The sequence below is a fragment of the Corapipo altera genome, unplaced genomic scaffold, assembly GCF_003945725.1.
Source record: "Corapipo altera isolate COAL_440 unplaced genomic scaffold, ASM394572v1 118, whole genome shotgun sequence".
Taxonomy (NCBI): Eukaryota; Metazoa; Chordata; class Aves; order Passeriformes; family Pipridae; genus Corapipo; species Corapipo altera.
In genome coordinates this window covers 1,105,192-1,126,378 of record NW_020884991.1, presented here as the reverse complement: position 1 = coordinate 1,126,378, position 21,187 = coordinate 1,105,192, and the positions used below count along the sequence as shown (strand labels likewise).

The 21,187-nt window shown below is 35.7% G+C and overlaps 1 protein-coding gene across 4 annotated transcripts in view; it reads right to left on the bottom strand.

Annotated features, from left to right (window-relative positions):
* The window catches only part of EXOC2 (exocyst complex component 2), a 124,489-nt gene that overhangs the window by 42,852 nt on the left and 60,450 nt on the right, over positions 1–21,187 (bottom strand). For all 4 annotated transcript variants that reach the window (XM_027666298.1, XM_027666301.1, XM_027666299.1 and 1 more), the window contains 8 exons: positions 18,678–18,803; positions 15,039–15,163; positions 11,760–11,828; positions 11,335–11,492; positions 8,074–8,195; positions 4,459–4,520; positions 1,785–1,865; positions 818–877 (listed from right to left, as the gene is read on the bottom strand). In XM_027666298.1, the coding sequence (XP_027522099.1) occupies positions 818–877; positions 1,785–1,865; positions 4,459–4,520; positions 8,074–8,195; positions 11,335–11,492; positions 11,760–11,828; positions 15,039–15,163; positions 18,678–18,803 (803 nt within the window). The remainder of the gene's footprint in view (positions 1–817; positions 878–1,784; positions 1,866–4,458; positions 4,521–8,073; positions 8,196–11,334; positions 11,493–11,759; positions 11,829–15,038; positions 15,164–18,677; positions 18,804–21,187) is intronic.

Here is a 21,187-nt window from a genome sequence, read left to right as displayed (position 1 = left end):
TGCCAGAACTGGAAAAAAAAATAAATCTTAAATTCATTTTTACTACAGTCAACAGAAGCAGAACAATAATCATCACCTTTCTTTGTCTTAAACCTTACATAAACACAGTAAAATTTCAGTTATAACTTTTGAATATATATTTTCTACTTTGTAGGTATCATAGTTTACTTGTAGCAAAACACAGGAATTTTTAATACTGATAAGTCATTTTCATCATGCATGTCTAAAACGATACAGTGATAATCTGCTGATTTGCAAAGGAAGCAATGGTAATAGTTGTCATGTGTTCAATCTGAACACTGGATCCCAAGGAAAAATTGCAGTAGCCTCACTAAAATCCATTTTTTGCTTTGGCTTACGATTTCTTATTTGAGGAGACTATAAAAATCCAAAGAATGCCATTTAAATAGCTTTTAAAAAAAATCGGATTTTGTTACAAAGAATATTGGTTTCTGATAGAAAAATTAAAAGCTACATCTTCAGCTGATGAAAATCAGCATTGTTCTTTTTACTGCAGTATATAGATGTTAGATAGCATTCGCTCAGTAAGTGTCAATTGTCAGTAAAATCTTGAACAATCACAATCAGCAAAATACTTGAATATGTCTCTTATCCTCTGAGGATTTGGCTTCATCAGATTTAGCTAGTAAGCTCTACATACTTTTAAAGTCAATATTTCTCAGTATCCCAGAGTGTACCAGAGGAATAATATAGTCATCAACTCAAGCTAGCTTCTGGGAGGTAGGAAAGGTACAAAGCACACATTTTGGATGGTGACTTGTGTTCACTATTTCATACTTCAAAGCGCTCCAGTTACCTGCATGATCCCAATGCTTAGCTGGCACACATCCTCCTGTGTCTTCTGCTGCTGGAAAACCTGAGGATGCAAGCATATTATTTCAGCAGAACAGTTTCCTTATTCTCAAGGAAGGCCTGAGTAATCCATCCCTAAAGAGATGACATAGTTAGAGGAATGGCTGCTGGGACACAGTGTTTTCCCATGCTAAAAATGGGAGAGAAAATATAAGTCCCAATAAATAGTTTGATAAGTATGGGGAGATAACACACCAAAAGGAAGGAAGTCCTAGTACATGTGATATGTATCATTGTTGGCTAATGGAGCAAAAAGTTCCAGGATATTCAAAGATCTTTGCATCCTAATAAAGAAGGATTCAACACGTAAGTGAATTCACTGCAGATCCTTCTGAAAAATCTTCATTAAGAAATTAGACAAGCTAGCCATAAAGATTAAAATAACGGAAGAGAGAAAAACCATATCTATACAGAGAGGTCCAAGGGAGTTTGGAAAAGTGTTAAACTCCCTTAGAATGCTGAAATCTGAAAGAAAACATCAGTATCACAATAAACCAGGGCCTCAAAGTACTGAGTGGATGGGGACAGAAAGCTGAGTTTAAGTTCTGCAAATAGTTTGGATGCAACACTGAGTGAAGAGTAACTCCTAGGAATGGTCTCTTCCTTCCTTTTTTTTTTTCAGATGTAAAGCAATGTCTACTGCTATCTGAAACTTACATAAGTAGCATTTGTTTTTCAAAAGAACAACTTTAAAGATTTAAATACAGGTTCAACCTGCCCTGCACACAAATTAGCTCTAACTAAGGAAGCACAAGCAGAATTCTAAAATCTAGCAGAAGTGAAGAGGGTGCACATGGAAAAAAAAAAAAAAGAGGAAAGTTTTACCTCTGGATCATTCTCTGAAAATTCTTTTTATGTAAATTAATTGGTTTCAGAAGAAGAACAAAGTAAAAGCATAAATCAAAACTTACACTGGCCTCTCCAGGTTTGCAGTCCAGCACAGTTTTAAGAGATTGCAAGGAATGAATAATGCACTGTTCAAACTGGGATGGCTGAAAGTCAAATGAGTTGTTAGCTTTAGACAAGCATCTTAAGTATACACCACACAAATATATAAAAACTTCCAAGGAACACAGTAAGCTTTTTATTTCCAGCTTATCCCAAATAAGGAGGGGGGGGAGGATCACAATTTGTATATTGCCAGAGGATCCTTTTGTACTAATGCACTTTTGTACATAAGTTACCTACAGAATTATTACCATAGATGAATGTACATTTTTTTATCTGAATGAGAGACTTTTACACCAAACAGCCTCTTACAAAAGGGTCATGAAAGATTTTCACAGCTATTTGTGGCAGCATTAGAGATACCTGTGACACACTTCCTCCTGTCCTCATTGATCCAAGTTGGGATAGAATTTCACCTAGGATATCAGATATTTCTGCATTCTATTTCTGCAAAAGGTTTCTAAGAAAATCGGACTGAAATCGCTTTCACATGAAAGACAAAACCCCACTGGTTTGGGGGGCTTCTTTTACCTTCAGGTTTCCAAACCTCAAGTGTAAGTATCTTTCAACATATATCAATATCATTCTGAAAGTGCAAACAAGTTCACAGGAGAGTCATTAGTCATTTTTCCCTTGTCTTTCTCTCTTCCCTGGTAAGTCACACTTCATTTTTTTAAAGCTGCTGGTATTGGGTGTGAGGCTGTTGTGCAAGGCAACATGAAGCAGACACTGTTCCAGAAAAGAAAGACATCATCCTAGTGGATTTGGGTAAAAGTAAGCCAGAAGATAGTTTATGGCATGTCACCAACTGGTTTAGGAGTAACTTTTATTTCTGTAAATGGTGGAGGTGGATTGTGAAACTGATGCCCACATGGCAAAATTACAATCATGAAAAAAGCCAGTAAGAAAATCTATATTTATTATTTTTTGATTCCTTAAAAGAAAAAGGCCAGCAGTAAAGTGCTGCTTTTGGGTTTTTGCTTCCACACAATAAAACATCACACTTCAGGAGAGGAAAGCTTTTCAGATACTTGCTACTCTGGATATTACGAAGCTAAGAAAGGCTAGTTTTGTGTTTCACTGTATCTTTTACCCGGAATATAAATGTTAAAGTTGTTATCAACCCGTATTTCCTGCAAACTTAAAACACAGTTTCACTCTCCAGCCTAAGATGTCCCTAAAGAGACTGCCTGGCCCTTTTTCATAATGCTTAATTTTTGCTAGTTTTTGCTATAATATTACCACAATGAACTCTAGTAGATAAATAACCTTTCTATGAAAAAACACAGTCAACTCCACCACTAAAATCTGGCATGTCTTAGCCAAGACCTCAAAAGGTATCTAGGCAAGTGCAGCATACAAGGAATTAACAGGTGATTTCTAAACACAAAAAAGACTTAAGCAGTTTCTTAATAAAGATAAGTTTAGATACAGCACGAGCATAAGGAAACAACACTTTTGCGGAAGACCCTTTCCCTTGCCTCCATTTTACAGATGAATATAGTGAAAAACAGAAAAGTTAAGGGACTTGCCCAAGTCTGCGGCAACTGAAATCGAGATCAGAAGCTGTAAATCTGGTTATAGTACTACAATTGCCCAACAACACTCCTTCCTACAATATGTATATTGTGACTGCTTACTGCCCTCCTACTCAACTTCAAACACGTATTTATAGAAGCAAATAAGAACTAAAAAAGTCTGTGGAGCATTCTCTTAGATAACATACACAAAGCAACTCTCCCTCCCACAGGCCTTTTCTGCTTTCGCAGATTGTTTTTAAGTCACACCTACAACGTGCTTGCTGTGTTTTAGGCATTACTCATTACTGTTTATTTCCAGAAAGTATCTCACTAATTTATCTGAATTTGGTTTCAAGTCATTGGCTGTTTGCATGTAGGCAATCTCCTAAATTAGTTGCTTTTCAGTTCAGTTTCTCATTATAACATATAAGTGACCTATTTATTTAGCTACAGACCAATTCCATGGTAGTGTGCCTACTAAGTTATGAAGCATTTTGATGTGAACTGAACTTGTGACCTCAAATATGATTTTTTACTTTAGTAAACCATCCCTAAAATAAGATGCTTAACAATGGAAGTTATTATTGTTTATCTCAGCAAAAGCATGCTAGCAGTAATTACACTGACACATTTAAATAACCTTATTGAAGGCAGAAAGCCATGATACGTCTCTGGATGCCAAATTCTTATTTATATTTTTCTCTTAATATACAGCACAAATTTGCAAAACTTTTATTTATGATGGGGTTTTTTTTTGGTTTTGCACCTTCAAAAATAGTGCCGTCTAGTAGATCTATTATCACTTGAAGTTACTTCACATAAAAAGTTGCTACACATAAAAAGTATAAACAAAAAGTTTGGAAAAAAGAGCTACAAATAAATTTGTGTTTGTGGTGACACCTGTTAAGACTGCTGTAAAGACATTGTAACCATTCATACAATTTTTTAAAAATTATCTTGTTATATTTTCATATTTTTATAAAACTACAGACACCAGTATGCACACATATAGAAAAAGTCCGAAGTTACTTGATTTTTGGACAATATAGAAACCAGTTTTGTTACACATAAAAAAAAAAATCCAGCAAAGTGCCTACCAGACACCAAGTATACCCACCAACGATGTCAAACCTTCATTGTCAACAACCCAGTCTTCCTTTTCAGCTAATCTCTTTATATCTGTAAGACAGAGTAAGAGGGGAAAGGGGGGATGGGGGTGTGGGGAGAGAAGGTATTCATTTTTTTTATTAAAAACTCCTTGAACTTGAAAAGATAAACCACAGACATTGGGACTGCAATGACTAGGCATACGAGCAAATAGCACTAAAAGCTTCAAAGCTTTCAACACTCTCAAATGACTCAGAATGGAACTCATACATGGTATGCTGGTGACACCACACAGAGAAACACATCTATGATACATGGCAAGAGTTACATGCAGCACATTGTTTACTGGAAAGCTTAAAATTAAAGCAATATTGTGAAGGCTTTGGGTTTGTTTTTATTTTGTAAAGTTTTAAACATAACATAAAATACTGTATTTAAGAACCCAAGTCTCTAGTCTATTATATTCCAACTCTTAATTAAAAATGAAAGAACAACTGCCTAGCTTTTTAGCAAAGACAGAAAGGACAGCATATAATTCATATTCAGAACTATAAAAGAGGCACAAGGTCCCCACTCAGGGTCAAGGATCCACGATACAAGACTTTTTAAAAAAAATACATGAAGGTGTATGCAAAAAGCACTCTTCCACTACTCAGAAGGTGTCAACTTCTATTGGCTTACTAAAGCTAACAGGAGCTAAGTAGGGATGTGAATCCAAAGGTCATGGGCTATAAACACAACTGTTATATGGACATGTGCATTATGCATTGTAAACAGAACAAAGATGAACTGTGTGCAGTTTGTGGGGCTTTGACATACAGTTTTCCCACACACAAACTGCTCATCAGAACTGTCTGTACATTATCAAACTCCCTTTTAAATGAGCAAAAATTTCAGTGAATTACCATCTCTCCTTAAAACACAAGAAAAGAGGATAACTAATTCACACTGAAAGGTATTTTCACTATCTGGGTGGTTTAATCAGCTAACTTAAGAAGCTTGGTCATAGTGTCATACTCTGCAGTTCTGTATCTCGTGGAAGTATAGGCTCAGTAAGGATAAAAAGCATTAAGGTGTTGCGCAGAATAATTACTCTGTTCATTTTCCTACTTAGTAAACCTCTTAATTCAACTGATATTCTTGTAAGGGTTTAGATTGTACTGGTCAGCCTTTACATGTTTCTTTGGTTACTCACTTTTGCATTCTCTTCTTAGCTAATACAAATATAACCTCCCCGAAATTTCTTTCTCATATTTCACTGCTCATCAAATTCCAGTCAAATACATTCATGTAAACCCTCTGTCTACTCTGGCATTCACATAATTTGTCTTTCATGACCTTTATGACCAGTGATCACATATGGGAGGGAAAGAATACAGACTGCCTCTCAGGGCCAGCATGTGCACATGGCATTTATCCTAAGATGAGAAAACCCTGTGCATGGGCTGAAGTGCTCTATTGAATATTTTAACTACATCTGAATTGTAACTACATCTGAATGCCTTTACCAACTTACAACATGCAGAGAGATATGAGATTGACCTTGGTATCAGCACCTTATGCATCTCATGTTTTGGAGATATTAGACAGGCAAAATTCAAGTCCAGGAGGAGTTTTTTTGACTTATGTATTACAGATAAAGCTATGTCTGAGATACATTTAACAGCTCCATGAGAACACTGAAAATACCCATTACTTGTTCTTTCACTCATTCCCTAATAATGACAGTTTCTCCAAGGGCCAAATTAACCTGGTTGCATGCAGAAAAAAGCCTCCATTATCTAAATACATTTAGCAGTTAAAATTTTGCTTTAGTTGGCAAAGAACAAAAAAAAAAAGGGTCCATGGACAAGGCGTGCAGTGCAGCAGTATAGAATAAGAGTCATAATACATGCAGGCATCTTTTCTCCTGTTTGCTGCTATAGCCAATACATAAGCTTTACTGATAGGGGATGGAAGCTGCAGTCAAGGAAGGCTGTTGTTATGGCTATCCAGCCAATAAAACACACTGTCAACTTTAGAGATCCATTTCTTTTGATTCATGACAGAAAAGTATGAATAAAGATGTTCAGATCAAATAGAGAATCATTCACATATAGACTTGTAAATGCGCTTTTATAAAAATCTAAGGTACAGACTACCACAAGATTTTTTCTTACACAGAATGTGTGTGGTCAGGAGTCAGAACATAACAGAGCAGAAACTCCACATCCAAACCAAGAGCTGGGCTACTGCCATGATGCAACAAGCAGGTAAAACTAGTAAGACAGCAGACTTTTTCCATCATTTATCACATATTGGAGCTCTCTGGACTGTGCTGGAGAAGCTACATAGATAGCTCAGAAATTTGGTAAGCTCAGAACTGTCAGCAAATCAGTTCATAGCTAGATGCTTCCTTCCTTTCAAACAGCAGGACATCTGAGGAATCACACTCAATTCACAGACAGCAGAATAAGACCATCCTCATGTCACAATTAAAAAAAAAAATCTTTTTCACCCTCTATCACAAAAAACCAAACAACTGACCTCAACTGTGCTAAAAAAAAAATAGGCAAAAAAGACTTTCTCATAGTTTAAGTGAAATCTGAAATAGTGGTGATACTTTTCAAACAGCTTTACGGAGGTAAGACAACGTATGTACTTGTTTGGCTGGTTAGCTTAATATTAATAGAGAAAAATAATGTTGATAGTGAAATAGGGTTTAACAAGACAATTAAGAGCCAAGAATACAATTCATATCAATACTATATCAAATAAACTACAGAGGCCTAATGATTTCTTGTCATCACACGTTTAAAAATTTGTTTAATATAGCCACCTATGCTTGGCACATTTAAGCCTTGAGTAAAACTCTTTGCATCACATCAGCCTACAAAATCATCATATGTTAAAGATTAAAAAGTGATTAAATTGTAAGATTAAAAAAAACCTCAATTTTTTTAGCATTGAGAGTAGCAACCAAAACCCCACTAAGTGAACCAGTAGATCAATCTGTCCTTATTTTAAGAGAGACAATTATTTCTGAAAGATTTATTTAATCCAAATTTAAGTTTCAGAGTTGAATACAAGATGAATGGTCTCTGATGGCACAGAGTCACATGAGATTTAGAGAATGCGTTACTGGCCTTCACTATCCAGACATTTATGGCAAAATTGTGTACACAGCAGGAAGCCCTGGGGACTACAATGTTAGTAAAAAGCGTTGGAAAACACACAACTAAAATACTTCATAAAGGGTTGTGGATTGGTTTTTTTTGTCCTTGAGAGTGGGTCACTGCTCATTTAATTCTTCGTGTTACAGAAAAACTGGAAAAAGAAAATAAATTATATTTCCAATGTGGAAAAACTGCATCATGAGATAAATCACTTGCACTGTAGAACTGTCTCAACCCAAAGGAAACAAGTCTAACCTACTCTATTCATCAGACCAAGAGAGGAAAAGCCTTCTATTTCTGGCAGAAAAATGAAATATTTGAGTAACTCTTGTGAGATATTACAGAACTCAGAGGAGTCCACTGCCACTACAATATATGTAACAAACATGGTTATTTTTCAGAACGTGATTTGGCCTAATCAAAGGCAAAAAGAATGACAGTAAGCAAAGAGACTTGCAGCCTTCTATTACCTTCCGCTGTGTGTTGTAAGGTCACTATAATGCAACGTACACGAAGGTCCAAAATAAGATCTTGGATGATCTGAAGCATATCATTGGGTATCTCGAGTGCAGTAAGACTCTCAGAACTAAGCCTGAAAGCAAATAAAAATAGACAGAAGTATAAATCTGCAGAGTTTTTAAAGTTGATATAACTACATTAGATTTTTTAGAGATTTTCTGTGTATGTAAATATAATACCTCCATCCTCAGTGTATCTTTGAAAACTAATTACACCATTCTGAGAAGATCAATTTTTTACTTAATTCAAAAGACTGCAAATGAAGATTTAATTTTCTCTAGCATTACAATAATGTCATCACAGCAACAGGCCAACTTCTTCTATTCTCTTCTTGTTTCACCGCCTGCCTTTCTGCATCCATCTCTTGCCCTATGATCCAAGAATAATCCTTTTGGAGCAGAAGTAGCTTTTTTTTGCTGTTTTTAGGTTAATGCCTAGATCAAACACAAGATCCACAACATGGGTTTTGAGATATTTTTTACCTGCATGGTAAAAGTAGAAGTGATTAAGCTGTCATAAATGGTGATGTGGCTATGCATCAGATCGCTAAGAATATAGACATTTAAGGAGCCAAAATATAGCTATCACATCATATGCAGAGTGAATTCATTCACTGCTTTGCTTCCAACTCTACCAGGCACAAATCATCTGCTAGTATAGGTGAGAATGGAGACATTATTTTCTGTTTTTTCCTTTTAGAAATAGCAACATAACAGTTGCTTGGAAGAAATAGCATTTCAGCTTTCTAATAAAAGGCTGAAGTTGTGCTAAGACTCAGTTAGGGGCACAAAGTTAGGTTCAGTACTTTTATCCAACTCCTGGATATTTGAGCAAGGTCAATTCAAAGGCAGACATTGCTGTTTGCCCTACTGCTAACACCAAGCAAAGCACAGGTAACAGAAAGTGCCAAAGAGGAGGAATACGAAGGCACAAGCAAACAAGTGGAACATTTCCAACCATCCACCTGTAGGCTCCAGTTCCATACTCCTGGTGTTGGGCATAAACCATCAAAACCCCAATAATAATCAGACTGCTCTCCGCTCAGCACAACTACTGAACTAGTAGATTAAAACAATCTGTACTATCTCAGCCAGCCAGGATACACAGAATGTAAACATCCATCTGTGAGAAATCCAAGTTACTTTAGACTGAACAGAAGTCCTGTACTTTAGAGTTGATTCCATTTCTTAAGGAGCACACAGCTGTCATATGCCTAAGATCATCTTTTCCCTCATATAATTCACCCTAACACACATATACCTTTTATATTTTTATAGTAAGGCAAAAGTGTTGCCAACAATGGCTCGCTTGATCACATAGTTCATGTGATCCGGAACCTGTTTATACTGGGTTAAGACAGAATAGGGTACAAGAGAAAGACTGTGCTACCACCCCACTGCAAGCTGTGTGATACATACATATGACCAAAAAAATAAAGATAACACAGATATAATGACAACTCCTTGTTATATAACATTGTGAGTTTTATCATTCTTAAATACAAGCAGAAAACAGTAAACCATTTGTGAGATAACAGAAAAGAGTAAAATTCTATTATGTGCTTCACCATGACTTTAAGTTACAAACCATGAAAATAAGACAAGTTATTACATAACTTTGCAACAAACAGAGGTTTTATGCGTTGTGTAGATTTCTCTTGGGAACAGCCCACCTTCATCACTGGTGCGAGTCACAAGAATTTATCAGATTGTCAAAGCATGGGGGCTTGAAAATAAAAGTACTTGCAACACTTGCGTAAACTTCTGACCTGGTCATCACCCTATAATGGTATATTCAATTTCTCTTCTCCAGACTGCCCCCTTTTCTTCTCTACTTTTGATTGCTTTGCAGTAAAGTCTAGTTCACTTTACTAAAGTGCCATCACAGGCACTGGTAAGAACATGAGGTGGGGAAAAGAGTGGGAGGGAGAAGAGGATTTCCCCAGCTCTCAGTTCAGTTGTTCATTACCAGGGCAGTGCCCGGAAAGCAAAAGGAGATTCTCTGAATGAGAGCCTTCATATACCCTATAACCTCAGCCTGGATCTTATCTCAGATGGCAGAAGCACAACTAACCTTTAGAGAATCTGTTGGTTACATTTCCAAGCCAATACTACAGATGTGCAAGTGCTAAATTCTAGAATTTTATAATTTGAGTGAAACTGGATTGCTTCTCATAAAGGGGCAACACTGCCCTTTATATCTTTTCATCAAATATCAAGTCAGTTCCTTGTTAAATCATAAGCTTTCCATAAAATTTAGCCAGAATAACGAATTTCACATGGAATTTTTTTTTTCTAAATGGGTACAGTACAGATAATGTGACAACAGACTTTGAGAAAGTGTTAAACAGACTCAACAAGTATATATCACTGCTAGCTCCAACTGCACTAAGTATATCTATAAGTGGTTATACCCCTTTCTTCATCTGTGCTTTGCTTGTTACCTGCTTTGAAAACTCTACATAAAAAGTACAATATCATATGCAGATATTACTCAAGTTTACAAAAGATAATGACAGTTCTTGTAGCCCCCTTAGATAAATGGAAGAAAGTTCTGCATATTAGTCCATCTAATTAATGAGATGCATATTACTAATTTTATAAACAAATATAATGATAAGCAGAATGACATTATAAGCAGGAATATCACCTTCCATCAAAAAACTGTAACGGTAAATTATGATCTAAGAATGACACAGTAGTCTGAAGCATGATATTTTCACCCATTTTTGCAAAGATGGGAAGATGTAGCAAATGAAGCAAATAATTGCTTTCTACCCTAAAGAATCAAATCCTGTTTCATTCATTGAGTGTCTATGCTGCGCCAGGCAAATGTTTTACTCCAACTTTTTCACCAGATGCTAACTAAGGGGAAAAAATGAATATACTGTTATGTAATAAGGTTATATCATAGAAGATGTCACAGATTATTCTGAGTTGGAATGGACTCATAAAGATCATTCAGTCCAACGCTTAAGTGAATGGTCCATACACAGATCAAACCCACAACCTTGGTATGATCATGACACATCAGTAATTACACTTGTACACAGAATCTTAAATTTGCCATAAGAAATTTTTTTGCAATCCCATTTTTGAAAATGTTAACATTCTCACAACTCAGGGTATTTAACGCAATGAATAAAACATTTTCTCTCAAAACACACGTATTCCAGGAATAGCATGTTTTTGTAGGTCCACAGATTCATTTACCTTACAGTTTGGATGACATGCGTTAGCCACTGGCCAGAAAGTTCAGATTTCATCTCCCAGCCACCATACTGTCTTAATTCTCCTTCTCTGAGGCTGAATGGAAGCAAGGCTCCACGGATAAGTTTTACCAGAGAGTGCATCACTTCCTGAATCATTTTCTGCATCAGATGATGGGAAAGAAAAAAATCAAGGAAAAAGCTCTACCAATACGCTTAAGCAGACATGTACTTGCTATACATAAGAGCTATGAACGCATGATTGACAGGTGGTTACACATGGTAGAGAGTAAAGGAGAAGGAGGCATGAAGGTACACAAATGATTAAAGAAATCTGATTTTCAAGGTGGTGACACTAAAGTACCTTGCTATGAAGGACAACTGAAAGCAAGTAAGGCTCTCCCTGCCACATCTCCCCCAACTACTTACCTTGAAATCATTTTGTCTTTGCCTAGCGTTTTTCTTTGATCTTTCCATTTGGCCAGATTTTTCAGCAGTCTTGTGAAAATGAGAAAATTGAAAAGTGTAAGTCTCTTATAACCACTGTTAAAATAATTCTGAAAAAGGGGGTTTCGAAGTGAAGAAGTGAAAACTGATGAGTTTATGATGCAATTATAAAAACTAACTCATGGCATTTCAATAAGCAAAGACTACATATATCTCAATAAACTCTACTTACTGTAGGTCAGAAAGCTAATCTTTAACTCTGAGGAACAATGTGTATTTAAGACAGAGACAAGCATAAGAATAGCTAAATACAAACTTCTTGAGGTCAAAATTTTTTCACCACAATGCTAGAGAGAACTAAAACATGTATAGTCCAATTGTGCATTAGGTTTATATAAAAAACCCTCTATTTTTTCAGCATGGAAGCTGACCAGAGAAAGAGATCAATGTCAAGTACGAGATAATTTTTGGAATGAGGGTAAGATGTGAGGGAGAGGGTTGAGGGGCGGTTTGTTTGGTTTTAGGAACAGTATTTTGTGGAAAATTCTCTTTAAATAATTCAATTAATTGTAAAAGAGTCTCTGCAAAATAAGTGACATCTTCACTGTCAGTCCTCTGAAAACAGAAGAATCTGAGTACACTTTGCATGAAAGTTACACTTGAAACAAAACATGCTTTGACTAGTAGTCTTCCTGTTTGTAGTTCTAGCCTTCTGTGGAATCTACTGAGCACGCAGTAAATTACACTGACAAAGTTATTTCAAATACCAGGTTAAGTGTAGATACTGTAGAATTTTAGTTAGAAAATCTCCTGGTTTATGCTTGTACAGCAACATCTACTGGACAAGAAGTGCAACAACATGACAAGAGTGTTCTCAAAGAGAATCAGTTTACTTTCAAGTAATTAATTTGAAATGCTGTATTTTTCAAAATCCCTCTAAATTAAAGTACTTAAGATTTTTAAGGTAAAATAAATAATTTGAAGTGAACAAAAATTGGAGAAAAATAAAACTATTTAACAGTTTTGGAAAATACATAGTTATGAAAATATTGTACTTTTAAGCTCTGAATTATATGGTTTCAGACAAGGAGAATGACATTCAAGTTATTGCTGCATATAATTCCCAATTCTTTCAACTAAAGCTTTAAAAAGAAAATAAGCTGTATTCCTTGAAAACTCAGATAGCAACTTAAAATTCACAGTCTTTTATAGCTGGATTTAACAGAACAATTCATAGATCTTTGATATCTTTTTTTTTTTCCTTCGTGGTTTTGCTGAAGACCAATCTTAAACCTTTCCTGCACAGACAGACCAAAACTATCTTGTGGTAAGATCAACGGTTACTCCTCACATATGTGATTTCACCTAAGAGTGATTCAAAGAACTCAACTTTTCAAACTGTTGAAATACCACATAAATTTTTAACTGACAATATTTTAAGCCATTTTTACCCTTTCAAAAGTAAAAAAACCAATTCCCCCCCAAAAAAACCCTACAAACTGAATAAGAGAAGATACATCTTGAATTTGATATATGGAGATTTTTCCTGTATTTTTAAAATGTCTTGAAGACTTGAATAAGCTAACTGAAATAACCCTCTATGCCATTTTTCACAGGATGCTTCTTAAAAAAAAATAGCTATCACCTCGCTTCCTAAATAAATAGCAAGCAATGTAGTAAAAGAAATTTCTTTGTGGACAATTAAAATCTCTACTATTTCTGATAGAAAAACATACAAACTTTCAGTCTTGAATGCAAGGTGATCACAGATAGTATTAGGTGTTCTAGAAGTCTCCTAGCTTATGCCACCCCCTTGTCTCACTCATCCTCAATTGACAGTGGCACGCAGAACACAAAGGAGGAATGAAGGATACGATCCTTTCTCTCTCCCCAGGAACTTGTGGGGCTTCTGTAAGGACCACAGGAGCAGAAGAAATCAAATGTATGGGGATTCATTTCTCAGCAGCTCAGAATTTGGCCCTAAGAACAGGAAAACTACCTCTCTTGGTTTTTTTAGTACATTGAAACAATGTTTTGTTCAGGCATGACATAAGATCACTACATTTTCCACTTGTAGTCATTTTCATAAGTAGAATTTCTCAACCTTGTTTACAGTTCAAGTCTGTTTTTCTAGAAATTGCTTTATTTTTCACTGTACACAGAAAAAAAAAATCACAGGAACTTAACAGGTGAATTTGTAAAGTTTGGTTTTCAATTGTCTGTCAAATATAAAGGTTGTCACTTCCCTTACGAAATTATTTTTGTGAAAGTCAACAGTACTAAGGTTTATTCTTGATTCTACTTCCTTCGCTGAACATTAAGTGTAAATGCTGCATTTTTCTTTTATCATGTAAAATGAGGATCACAAATAGAATCTATTTCACTGGAGCTATAACGCGTTGTAAAATGTGTTCAACATATAAAGGGCTATAAATAGTGGCATGAAATAGAACGAATGCTTGATATGTTAATTCTTTAGTTAAAGAAATGGAAAATGAGAACATAACCTTCCAAATGTCCTTTTTCCAAGGCTTTTGTTTCATTTTCTACTAAAGCTGCAAAGAATAGTAGATATTATGGCTGCAGTTCTGTTTGTAGTAGAATACTGTATGCACAATGATTTAAAAACTGAATAGTGTGTATATAAAAATGGCATGTGTCATGAATCATTACTTTTGTTTTTCCCCTGCTTCCTGGATTATCAAGATTATATTTATGTGATTTAGAACAACCAGATAACCGGAGCAAGAAGGACTAGAAACACAGGTGATTGCAGCTGACTGCACTTCCAAACTGGACTCTCTACAGTGTGTCTCTGAATACTACTGTGGGCCTTGGTCATTTTGCAACCCTGGTCTCCAAGCTACCCTCACTTCCAAACACTTAAAACTCAAGAAATGAGTACTCCTTTTCCAAAGAAAGGAAACAATATTTTTCTGTATGACTCTGTCTTTTACGAATCTCTATCTTTCATGCAATGTGCTATTTCTTCAGATCACCAATGAAGGGCCAGCTATGAGTAAGAGGTGACAGTACAGAGATATAGAGTCCAGCAACTAGAACACAGACAAACACAAAGACACACTCATACAACCCCCACCGTCAGAATTTGCAGTAATTCCACTGTATGCCTACATTCTTTTAAAAATAAAAAGAAAGACCTCTTATTAAAATGTCTTCTTCCAGTGAAATATAATACTTCAAATATAATTATTACAGACCTTTGTTACTTAAAACTCATTTATATAGAAGAATCCATACCTCACTGAATAAACTTCCATTCACGTAAGAAATCCAGAGCTTCCAGAAGTTGGGCAGCTGACTTACAACGAGTTTTGTCAACTTCTCAACAAATATAACTTGCTGAGGAGCTTTGTATCGCCAAGCTAAAAAGGGGAGAAGGAGATGTAAAAAGCAACATTAAAAATTTTACAAATAATAACAATGTGTTTTTAGCTTGCTGCTGCTTTGTATTACAGGCAACTATAGAGTATATATAAAACTTTTCAGATAGAAAGGAAAAAATTTAAAGCCTAGTGCATATATGTGTACAAAATTTGTATACATACAAGTTCTTTTGTCTCTTCTCACATGCTTACAACGTTTTAGCACTATGACAGTATATACAGAATGGGTTCTTTGCAGGGGTGTCTAAGGCAATCGACCTAACAATCCATTCAGTCTTTTGCCTTCAAACCATTCTAAAAAGTAAGGTTACATGAAAGCAATCAAGATATTAGAAAAGTTTCAAATGAAATGTCGGCAACAGGTAACTTTTCCCACTTTCTTTTCCAATGGGGCAAATGGAGATTGTGGGGGGAAAGAGGGTAAAGAGAAAGCTGAACAGGGGTAGAAGAAAAGCACTAATATACACATATATAAATAAATAAAGCAAACTTCGTGAAATATTCTTCTATAACCATCTGTGATTACAATTGTTTAACAAAATAGGTATCAGCATAACAGTGATAAGAGACTTGTATTTCACCTCAAGAATTAGAATCCACTTTAGAACACCTGGAGAAAGAAATCACAGATTTTTGAAAAAAAAACCCAAACGAACAGCCCAACCCCCCACAAAACAAAATAAAACCACTTTAAAATGCCATGTTTATTGGTGTGAGGCTTTTTTGTGTATAAACTCAGGTCTTCTACAAATGATAAATTTAAAAATATGGTATTATCCTACATAACTCCGTGGAAGTGCAGAAAAATGTTGCATGAAATAGCACTTTTTGTATTTATTTTGCTGGAGAATACTGCCTACAGAGAACAGGAATTCACTAGTTAGGCAAAAATAGCTCAACATTATGTAACTAGCAGGTTTCACTAGAGCCTCACTATTTTATTGTGTTGGTAGACAGTCTTGAAGCTCCTTTAAGTACATCATGCCTTCAGCAGCATCCATTTGTCAAGATGCAGGTCAAATACTGGTCCATTTTTTCAGCGGAGAAATAAATGTCTGCACTACCCAAAATATTACTTTTTCTCATGGTCAAAAAATTAAGGCAATCCGGATTAGCATTTGAAAATAATATCACAATGGAAGCCCAAAATTTGGAAAGAGGCTCTGACAGAACTCAAGTGCAACTGTGCTGATTGAGATGCATCTGTTTAGGAAGGATGAACAATTTAAAGCTCAACTAGAAGAGCTTGTAGTGTGGACACAGACAAGATACTTTCACCAGCTTGGTTTATGACTGTCAGAGAACTAGTCTAGACCCAGTGCAAGAAATACTATTATTAACATAAGCTGTGACTATGTCAGGAAGCTGTGCCAACACTCCTATAGCAGCAGAGGCTCTGTAATGTCTACAAATCCCAAGTTCTAACCAAAAAATTTCTATTCCTTCAAGAAACCATTTCACCTTTGCCAAAAGCCAAAAGCTAACCCAAGGAACCAGGGATGTCTGATTGTAACTGGAAACATAGTGGCAAGATTTATTGCATCTTTGAAATTCTTTTCTCCTCCAGGAAGCACACTTTAGGCTTAGTCCCAAGCCTACAGAAAGCAGATACTTCCTAGGATAAGTTATTGTACATCATATCAAAAGGCTCTGGTCAGAAATTCAGGATTTTTTACTTTGCTGCTAGAGAAAGCTCCAATCTATATTAAAGCAAAAATTTACTTTTATTCCATTTATTCTATTATAATCTCTGCTATAACAACCTAAAGATGAAACTAGAGCTATTGTCTGTTGTTTACAAATTCTCATGAACATATGCTTAAGCAAGAGCTGAATGTTACATCCATGCTGCACTTTTGAATTCATAGTAATTTCTTCTAACAATCTCTTGGACAATCACTGTCAAACACATTAGACAAAAAGATCCAAACACACCAAAACAGCCCAGAGATGCCATTCCTCAAATCTACTAAAAAAAAAAAAAAAGATCCACAAGCAACCCAAAAACAGAGCACATCATGGTACATTTGGAATGGCAGCTCTTGCATAGGTATTGGTTGGTTTTCTTTGTCTCTGCACTCAGAGAAGAGCAAGGATGGCAGAGCTTCCAGCTGTTCCTTCGCATGCATCAGTCATGTGCACCTAAGCACCAAGGAACTCAACTTGGAGGTAATTCATTCTAACTGTAGGGTCTTTGGGGTGAATTATTATAGTGCTCCAATCCTTACAGTTTTCTTTTGAAACTTGGTTTAAACTGGTGGCTACAGAATACACAAAACTTGCTGAAAACTTACTTTTACCAGTTTGTAAGAGATAATAGATCCATAGCTAATACTTTAAAAGTAAAGGTAACTGATTGAAGCAGAATTTCCTGCCATACAAATCTCTGCTCTTGCAAGAGAATTCAAACAAGTTAAAAATAAACTGGATTTTGGATTTGCTTGCTACATTAAGCGTGGCATGCATATTGTTAGTGGATGGTATTCAAAACCAACCAATAATTTACTGTTTTGCTTTGTAACACTTGTTAATCAACTTCATGTGAGGCTTTGGGATGAGAAATGACAAGGGTAACAGTAAGACAGTAGTGTAATTACTCAGTATACAAGTATGTTTTCATTGAAGAGTCTGTGTAATTCACTTTTTGAAAGACAATCATTCAACCACAAACTGTGACAATATAATTGTCTTGTATCTGCATGGCAGCACAAGAACGTAGAATTCTTATTATTCTTCATTCTATGTTCTTGAAAGATTCCTTTCCCTTCATTCCTCTTTTTGGAAGGAACTCCCACAACCATATTTATAGATGTTTTTTCAAGGAAGTTGACAGAATGGGGAGAGGAGTACCATCAAAGCAGAGCAAACCCAGAAATTTCTTCATAAAAACTTGCTTTCTGTAAAACAGTACTTCAGTAAGAAATTATCTATTCTGTGAAAAACATGTTTTCTGTCTCCTGTGATGTCACCATTGAAAGACTCCTGAGATGAAGCTGTTTGGAAAGGGTGTTGAGGACACTTAAGGACTCAGATGGTTGTGGACAGACAGATTGCTTGAGCTTAGCCACGCACTCTGTTTCCCTTTCTGGGTCTGGAGAATTGGAGAGCCAGATATGTGAAGTCACATAAGGTGCAAATGCAAGGAGAACCATCTTAGCAAACATGCAAAAGGTATAAAACCAGCAAAAGGTAGTAGGCAATAGGTGGTTACGCGTACAAAAAAAAATAATTCTGGTTTTGTAGAAGAAAGACTTTTATTATTTAACTACATTTCAAGAAGCAAATTTTGACTATGAATTGCTCTTTGCTTTTAAAAAACACAGAGGACCCCTTTAGTAAGCAACAGTAACATATGAGAAGAAAGACTTGTATTTGGTAACAAACTAAAACAAACAAACAGAGTTTCTGGGGGGTTTTGTGTTTTTTTTGGCTGCAGCATACACTGGACACTGGGGGTTGCAACTTTGATTTTTCAAATAAAACAGATGCCTACCATCATCACGGCCAGACTGAAAGCTGCTGCCCCTTTTCAGTGAAGCAGTTTGACTGAGATGGCCAATCGGTGGTGGACGCACATCACTTTCCAGGTCTAACATGGGGCTGTGGAGTAATGAATTGCCTAGAGATAGGGGAAAAAACCCCAGAAGTTAGAATAATTCTGCATGTTAGTTAACATGAAATTGCATGCTGCATGTGGAATTCTAATTTAATTTACTGATGCAAAAGTTATCTTACAAAAACATTCTTAATCTTGGCTTATTTAGACTGTTCACATACATTAACATAGTTCAATAATACCACTACTGATTCCTGTAGCAAAGCCAAAACCAAAAGTACCATGTGGAAAATACCATTCTTTGGTCTCTATGTTTCTCTGTTTTTAATTAGCTGATGAAAGTTATGGATAAATATGTATTTATGCATTTAGTGACATAGCCCATGCTTTTTTTCTAGTGTATGTTCTAAATATACTTTTCAACAGCAAAAGTTTCTTGTGTGTCCAGTTGAAGCAGTTAAAGGTAGAGTGTTCAGCTCTTATTTAGCTGTTTGACCTCTACGGAGTTCAAGTATAAAGAATCCATCCAGCATGAAGCAGATGAACTAATGGCACTGTATGTTTGCATGTGTCTGTAAAGCACCCCTTACTTATCTACAAACCCATAAAATATTTTCCAGTGTATCAAACAATTTTTTTTTTCTTTGGGTGCCTCTCCATATGTAGGTCACTACTCACAAGCCCTAAGCAATGATTTAATCTGATGGAGGTGGATACTTGGAGTCTAACATGCATTTTGAAAAACAACCACATAAGAATAATGCTGCTTTATGCATTTCTCACAATAGATACATTTCTGCAATTAACCATCAAAAATTATTTCAGCATTGCCCAACTGAGCTGTAACAACTAAATTTAAATTGATCACAATTCACAGAATTATACAACAGTCCAGGCTGTAAATAATCTCAGAAGATCATCTGGTCTAACCTTTCATGGGAAAGGGAGTCAAGGTGAGATTATCTAGCACCCTGTGCAATTTCATCTTGAAAACCTCCAGTGATGGGAACTCTAAAACGTCCCTGGGGAGGTTACTTCAGTGATTGATTGTTCTCATGGCAAAAAAAATCCTCTCTTATATTGAGATGAAACCACTCCAGTAATTCACACTAAATTTTGTAGTGAGAATCTTAGCATTTGAGTTTATATTGTTGATCTTTTCCAGCGATACCTACGTTCATTTAAAATAATAGGAAGGCCACAGAGGAAGAGCACCAGCTGTAACACTGCAATACTCAGATTCAAGAGTAACACAAAGTAAAAAGGTCTCAAAGTACATTTATTTTAAATTTATGCTGGTGTCAGACTAGCATAGCAGAAAAGATATACCTAGTCATTTTACTTCAACAGCTGGTCTTAAAGAGCAATACTAAGTATTGTGAAACGTATCACAAACTTCCAATAGGTGACAGTATTGGGTTTTAGTTCATTTTGAACGAAGTTCTTCCTCCTACAAAGGCTTTTAAAGAAATGTCCTGTGGCCTTTCTCTGTGGCATTGTCATTACCAAGATAACTATCAGTTCCTCCATTCTTTTTATTACTGTTCATACTATAAGACACCTAAGTAAATAGATCCAATTTGCTACATTGTTCACAACTGTGATTGACACGACTGACTTGGTGAACCCATCCTTTTTATCTTTAGGCTGTGTTATGATTCTAATGACTCTAACTCCTGCACCACTTATTAAACACAACTCATATTTATGACATCTTTAAAACTGATGAGTTTTCAGAACACAGAATCCACTGCAGTGATTCAAGTGTATTTTCCACTGTCACCACAGATGATATCTACAGTGAGTTTTAACAAGAATTTGTGGAAAGACTTTTCCTTTTAAAAGAACTAAAAATACAAACTCAGGAGAAAGCAAAAAACTAAAGTTTTGCAGTAATTGACACCCATGAAAACAATCCAGCAACCTTACAGAATGAAGTAAAACCAAACCAACTTCATTCCTTTCCAGAGTAAAAAATCCACACATTCAATATCTTATAGAAATCCTACACAGAATAAAAAGAAAATTGTAGAAGACCCTCAGAAATTCAGTGTCTCTCATAGTTCATGGGTTTCCAAGAGCATTTGACTGAGATTCAGCATGTCCGCGTTTTATTTGGGGAATGGGGGGGGGAGAAAGTATGTCAAGAAGACCAAGTCAGAATTGTCACAGGCATTGCTATTTAAAACATACATTATAAAAAACCCCAAACAAACAACAACAAAAACAAATAAAGAGTATAGCAATGTTATTTTCACAAAAATTACAACAAAAAAAAAATCCCCCCTTAACCTCTCTGCATAGAATTTAAGTTCTCAGCTTTCAGACATCTTGTTAATTTGAGGAATGTCTTGTAAACAGATGGTCTCTAAAAATGACAGTGCCAATTAAAACTCAGAATTAAGAAAAACAGACACACTTACCAAAACATCTTAATATGAATTAGT